The sequence below is a fragment of the Dreissena polymorpha genome, chromosome 2 (genome assembly GCF_020536995.1).
Source record: "Dreissena polymorpha isolate Duluth1 chromosome 2, UMN_Dpol_1.0, whole genome shotgun sequence".
Taxonomy (NCBI): Eukaryota; Metazoa; Mollusca; class Bivalvia; order Myida; family Dreissenidae; genus Dreissena; species Dreissena polymorpha.
The window spans coordinates 114,731,347-114,737,270 of record NC_068356.1 but is presented as its reverse complement, the minus strand read 5'-3'; the positions used below and the strand labels follow the sequence as shown (position 1 = coordinate 114,737,270).

Below are 5,924 nucleotides of genomic sequence, written 5' to 3'. Positions count from 1 at the left end.
AACATTTTTTATATTGAAGGTCACAGTGACCTTGACCTTCAAATGAATGACCTTGAAATGACCAGTGGCCATCTGTTAATCCTGGCCAACCTTCATGTCAAGTTTGAAGACTCTAGGTCCAAGCATACCAAAGTTATACCATGAAATAAGAACTTTAACATTTTCGAGCACGCCGCCACCCCGCCCGCCCGCCCGCCCCCCCCCCCCCGCCCGCCCGACAACATCAATCTATAAGCCGAGATTTTTTCGAAAAAAATCCGGCTAATAATGTATTGTCCCTATCGGACACGTATGAGCAAAACTAAAGTTTAAAGTGACATTATTGGCATTTTTTGCTGTTGAATTGAGCTGTTAAGAATTAACAGGTCAAAAGAGTTAGTTAAAATGTGGTTACTGACCAATTATCTGCACCTCATCTTGCTACCAGTTGTTTATAAAAATAATGTTTTTATATTCGATATCTTACGTGACTCACCCAGTGTAAGCCGAAATGATCCGTAAAACAAAATTGTGTCTTTGTGTCGTATAAACGAATCTGCACTAAAACTAAATATAGGTTCACATTGTACATGCGTGATCAGTTGTCAAACGAAAGTACGGTTGATATTCAAATGCATTGTTTTTCTCTTTCCGGGATATTGTTTCAGTATGTTGATGCTGCATTAACAAATATAAGTGTATATGAAGTGAAAACACCAAAAATAAACAACGGTTGCGATAGACACCAATACACTGTTAGATGCCCATAATATTACTTTAACAATATCCCAAAGTGCGAAGTAATTTTTTTAATGTGAAACCTCCGACAGAGTTAACAAGGAAGTGACTATCATAGGAACATAATAAAAAATAAAAAAATAAAAAAAATAACTCCCATCATGCACACGTACGATGTACCAGGTAGGCCAGCTGTGAACATACATGTTTTCTCCCCTATGTCTTTATAAGGAGCACGAGGAGCGTATTGTCCACTGAGGTATTGAACTGTGCGGTAGAGGCTCGGTTGTTGTATGCGACACGCCCTCTTGATATTTTGATCAATCCTGCCAATGTGTTTCGGAAAATCATCTTGCATGCTACATGTAAACAAATTGGCCAGACAAGAAAACCTACATTTACTTTACCCATATGGAAGGAATATACACAAACTTCAAGTGTCAACTGTTAGATTGACCTTTAAAAGCAATATGGTTTTCGTATGCTTCACGTCGACTAGATGTGTAATATATGTGTCCATTTGTATGCAAATTCCGGCATGCACAATTATGGAGCGGGAACACACATCCACTTCAAACGAATCAATGTATGCAATATACACAAGCAGCAAACGTCCACTGCGAACATGAACGTTGGCCAAGCGATTGGTCTTACACATGAAATGTCGTTATATGATGATCAGTCGCGCCGTTGTATTTCGAAAAACGTAAAGGCACAATTAATATATGAACCGACCCCTTCCCCCTATTCCGACACACCTGTACACACATATAGTTTTTATGGTGAATGATTCAACATGTACACGTGCGCGAAAGCTTATTTACAAATTGACACTATACCTACACTACGCGACGACAATGTGACATGTTATGATGTTTATTGGCGTCATGTAAGGAAGTGTCGCTATAAATAGCACTGCAATACCTGTAGACCCATAAGATGGCAGAACCATTAACAAAGTCAGACAACTCAATCTTTACTTAATCGTTACTCTTTCCTACTCCTCAACGGTTTTCGTGAGTGATACATTCCTTGACGCCATCGATGCACTGCTATCGGCCATGCACCGCTGCAGGCGATGTGTGCGCGTGAAATCGTTGAAATTGAGCTTGAACCGTTTGCCTTCCCTGGTGGCCGTCATCTGCTTGAAGTTACGACCCCACACCACTTCAGAAGGCAAGAATGATGTGCGCGCCTGCGCGAAAGTGTCCGTTATCTCGTCAACGCCGCTGATGGCCACGATCAGTTCATAGTTTCCGCACTCGAAGTCCTTTCGTTCAAACTCCCAGAACGGACTCTGTTGGTCTATGAGATGTCTATAGATTCTAGGTCTGAAGAAAAGGCGGGCGTTTTCCTGGCATGGCTTAAAGTCAACGTCCAGGCGACATTTTCCACTGCCGTCAGGATGGTTCATCACGCAAAAAGCCCCGACATCCGGGTTAATAAGTTGGGAACGCTGCATGTTCAAGATTTGTACCTCGATAAAGTATTTGCCATCATCTTCAATTACACAGGCTACATTACTGAAGAGAACGGTGTGCGCGCGTTTCTTTGGTTCTTGAAATTTGAATAATACGACACCGGTAAGCACTGCATGCAGAAAGCTTCCTAGAATCGACTGAATAATTACAAGTATAACAGCAGTTGGGCATTCATTTGTCACGTAGCGGGTCCCGTACCCAATGGTTGACTGCGTTTCCATAGAGAACATAAACATTTCCAGAAAGTCCGTCGCACCCTCCACACAAGGTATCTCTTTCTTTCCTATTTCAACTTCATTCAGATCACCTCGAGTTTCTGCCACCACAAAGTATAACAATGCAAACACAAACCAGCTGAGCAGAAAACAGCATAAAAATATAACACAAAGCCACAGCGACGATAATTCCGCCACGGACGCGTACACGTTCGGATAGAAGCACCTTCCAGATCTGGGATGATTGAGACATTTCAGAGTCGATTCGCCGTTCCGTTTCACGATCCTGAATTCGTCGTGCTTCGAGTTGTCATTGAAAGTAAAAAAATCGGTTATGGATTTCCTACGTGATCTCCTATGTCTGCCTTCCGCTTCCATTTAATATGATCGCGGCGTATGGCTTTTCCGACCAACCGCAACACATGTAGAAAACACGAAAGGTACTCTTATCCTATATACAACCGAATTCACTTTCTTTAACGTTACCTTGATATCGCTTATATAATGCAACGGTTGAATGTTTATTTCGCTAAGTTTTCCGCCGATTGATAAATGTATATAACTTTGAAGTGTCCCTGACAAATTATAACAAAGCAGCTCGAGTGGTATATAAAACTGTCAACATTTTCCTTATTTAGCATGCATATACACCGGTAACAACACAAACGTCATCGACCAACGTTTGTAAAACGTTCATGTAATATACTTTAAAGGGGCCTTTTTACAGATTATGGCATATTTTGAAGTTTGTCATTAAATGCTTTATTTTGATAAATGTAAACATTGGATCTTTAGAGCTCCAGTAAAAATTCAAGAATAGAATTAAAAAAGGAAAAAAAAGTAGCCGGTACCAGGGCTCGAACCAGTGACCCTCGGAGTCCTGGAATTAGTCTGAAGCAAAAACGCATTAGCCCTCTTGGCTATTCCGCCGGGTATACATAGTTAAAGTATTTTATACGTTATGTAAGCAATCTTCGTAGTTTCGTAAACGACAACAACAGAACTCACCAAATTATTCAATCGTTTCGCGTTGCAACACTTTATAATTCTTAGGTTTTCAAATCGTCAAAGGATACATATAATGGCTATATTTGACTATGGTTAATGTTCAGTAATAGTGTTTCCTCACAAATATCATAACTAAAATGAAAATTTGCGAATCTGAAATAACTTTTTTCAATTTTGTCAATTTACCAAACCGTGAAAAGATCCCTTTAATACATTATATATACCGGTAAGCAGTTAAATGTATAAAATCTTCACTGAACCCACTTAAATTCTAATTTAAGTGATTGAACTATAAATAATTACGCCAAGTTGACTTGGTGGCAGTGCGTCGTTTTGATGTGTTACTTATAGTGACAGGAAGAATAACGGATAAGTACATATTTTGTAAGTAAAGCAGATGATACTGAGCCGCTTTAAGACCGTGGTTACGTGCGTAAACATTAGCATGGGCGAGCACAACGCTGTAATAAATAACGAAACATTTTGTGTCTGTCATCCCTTGGAGGAAGAGATGACACGTCCGAAAACGAAGGTGAGTTCATTGTGCTTTTCTTTTCACTGTTTTGTACACATACACACATATATTAAGGTTTTAGATCTATAATACGACGTGTTGTTTTTCTTTTTTCTTCGCGTATTATCTATTGTTATGATATTCTGTATGCGATTACTGAGCGCTCCAAGTCTTCGAAGACTGCTCCACATCTCCAACATGGAACAAACAACCAACGAGTACGTCCGGAACATGACAGCAGCACTTGTTGGGCCACAGGAACCCCTTCACCATCAAACGATGCAAGATAGCTTGGTTAGGACACGTCACCAGAAACAACTCACTGTGCAAGGCTGTATTCCAGGGCACACTAGAGAAAGGTCGAGGTCGTCAGAAGAAAAACCCAATGGACAATGTGAAATAGTGGTCGTCCGTCGCTATGGATGAGCTTCTCATAGCAGCCCACTACAGACCTTACTGTCGGAGGATCCTTGTTTCGTCTTCCGTCATTTCCCCCAAAGGCCAAACCGTTCAAGGGAATAATGATGCTGATGATGATGTTGATGGTGTTGATGGTGATGTTGTTGTTGATGATGATGATGATTATGAGCCTTTATGCGAAGTTTAAGAAATTCTACATGTACATATATAGTTGACAAAACCGTTCTGTTCATATTGCTCACTGGAGCGTTTAAATTCAGAAACGCCTAGTTTTCATACATCGATTAGTTCAATATCGAAAACATAAGTTCAAACATTCGAAAATAATCCATAGTGCATAATCGACTCATATTTGAACAAGCGATGTGTTTACAGTTTACCTACACATATCATGAAGGAATTACTCACCTTAACATTTCCATTCGAAATGCGTTTTTCGTTATGCAAAAACAGAGGACATTTTGATAAGCGAAATAAAGGGATTTGTTCACACTTGTTCGTGTTTTGTTCGTTTTTATAGTTTTTAGGGGTCGGGGTATTTTATTAACAACAATTTGAAAAGATTAGGAAAAGTCTGAAATAATGCAAACGTTAAAGAAAAAAATCTGCCTTACGAGGAATTCGAACACAGGCTCCCTCGTAGTAAAATCCAGCACTCTAACGCCAAATCAAGGAGTCATTTGACTTCGGATTTTGCGTATTTGGATTGCGATATTATTTACATTTTGACCAAATCTTCGTAGTTTTTGGCATATTAAAATTTCTACGATAATTTACAAACTTGTCTGACGACTTTCTCACGGCGAAATACTTCTTTCCACACTTCAGCGAACAACATTCGAACTTGAATTCGTTTGTTTGTTATGATATGAAACTGTTCGTGTCTTTTTTTACGATAATATTCTTCTGGCTGTGAGATATAATAATGCTCTTCTACGGTTTATCTGTTTGCGCCGAAAATATAATGTCCTGTTTTATATAACTTTTTTGCGTGTCCTTCCTTTTCTTATACTTCATTAGTGCTTATCATTACAATGTGATGAAATAAAATGCCGTAGACGATAAAATTGTGCTAGAAATTTGCATAATAAGTGTTTCTTATTAATGCATGAACGCGGTAGCTTCTCAACGATATGTCAACCGATATGTATAGTTCTTGTTTTATATAAACAACTTTTGTTGCTATAATGTACCTAGAGTGTTTTTGTTGCGCGTGTTTATCTGTTGTTGTTTTTCTTAAACATTTGGAAAAGTATAACTTTAAAAATAGTAAAACTTAACTATGGAAAAAGCTAACACGCATCGTGTAAACTGAAGTTTAGTGTTCACTCAGTAGGATACCTAGAACTAACAATAGATCATAAAAAATCTGATCGTATTTACTTAACTAACTATTACGTGTACTTGTTAAACAAAATTTAATTATTTAAGGGGAAAAATTTCATTCAAACAAACGTAACCTGGGAAAACACTATGATCACTAATAGAAGCACTTTTTTGCGCAAACAGTCTTTTAACGTTAGCAGCGTTTTGATTTTCACATGTTTTGATGAATTGCAACGAGCAGAT

At 38.6% G+C, this 5,924-nt stretch overlaps 1 protein-coding gene across 1 annotated transcript; it reads right to left on the bottom strand.

Moving 5' to 3' along the window:
- Window positions 1-1,714: 1,714 nt before the first annotated feature.
- LOC127870006 (ATP-sensitive inward rectifier potassium channel 1-like) lies at window positions 1,715-4,424 on the bottom strand. The gene is made up of 2 exons (XM_052412668.1): window positions 4,393-4,424; window positions 1,715-2,552 (listed from the first exon to the last, which is right to left on the bottom strand). Exons 1-2 carry the CDS (start codon window positions 4,422-4,424, stop codon window positions 1,715-1,717), a joined length of 870 nt encoding a protein of 289 aa, XP_052268628.1.
- Window positions 4,425-5,924: the final 1,500 nt, after the last annotated feature.

What these genes read in the sequence shown, in the direction of transcription:
- LOC127870006 (XM_052412668.1), bottom strand. Translation starts at nt 4,424, where the DNA reads ATGACGGAAGACGAAACAAGGATCCTCCGACA. An exon ending in GAAACAAGGATCCTCCGACA is followed by an intron (nt 2,553 to 4,392) that starts GTAAGGTCTGTA and finishes TTTTCTGCTCAG; the next exon opens with CTGGTTTGTGTTTGCATTGT.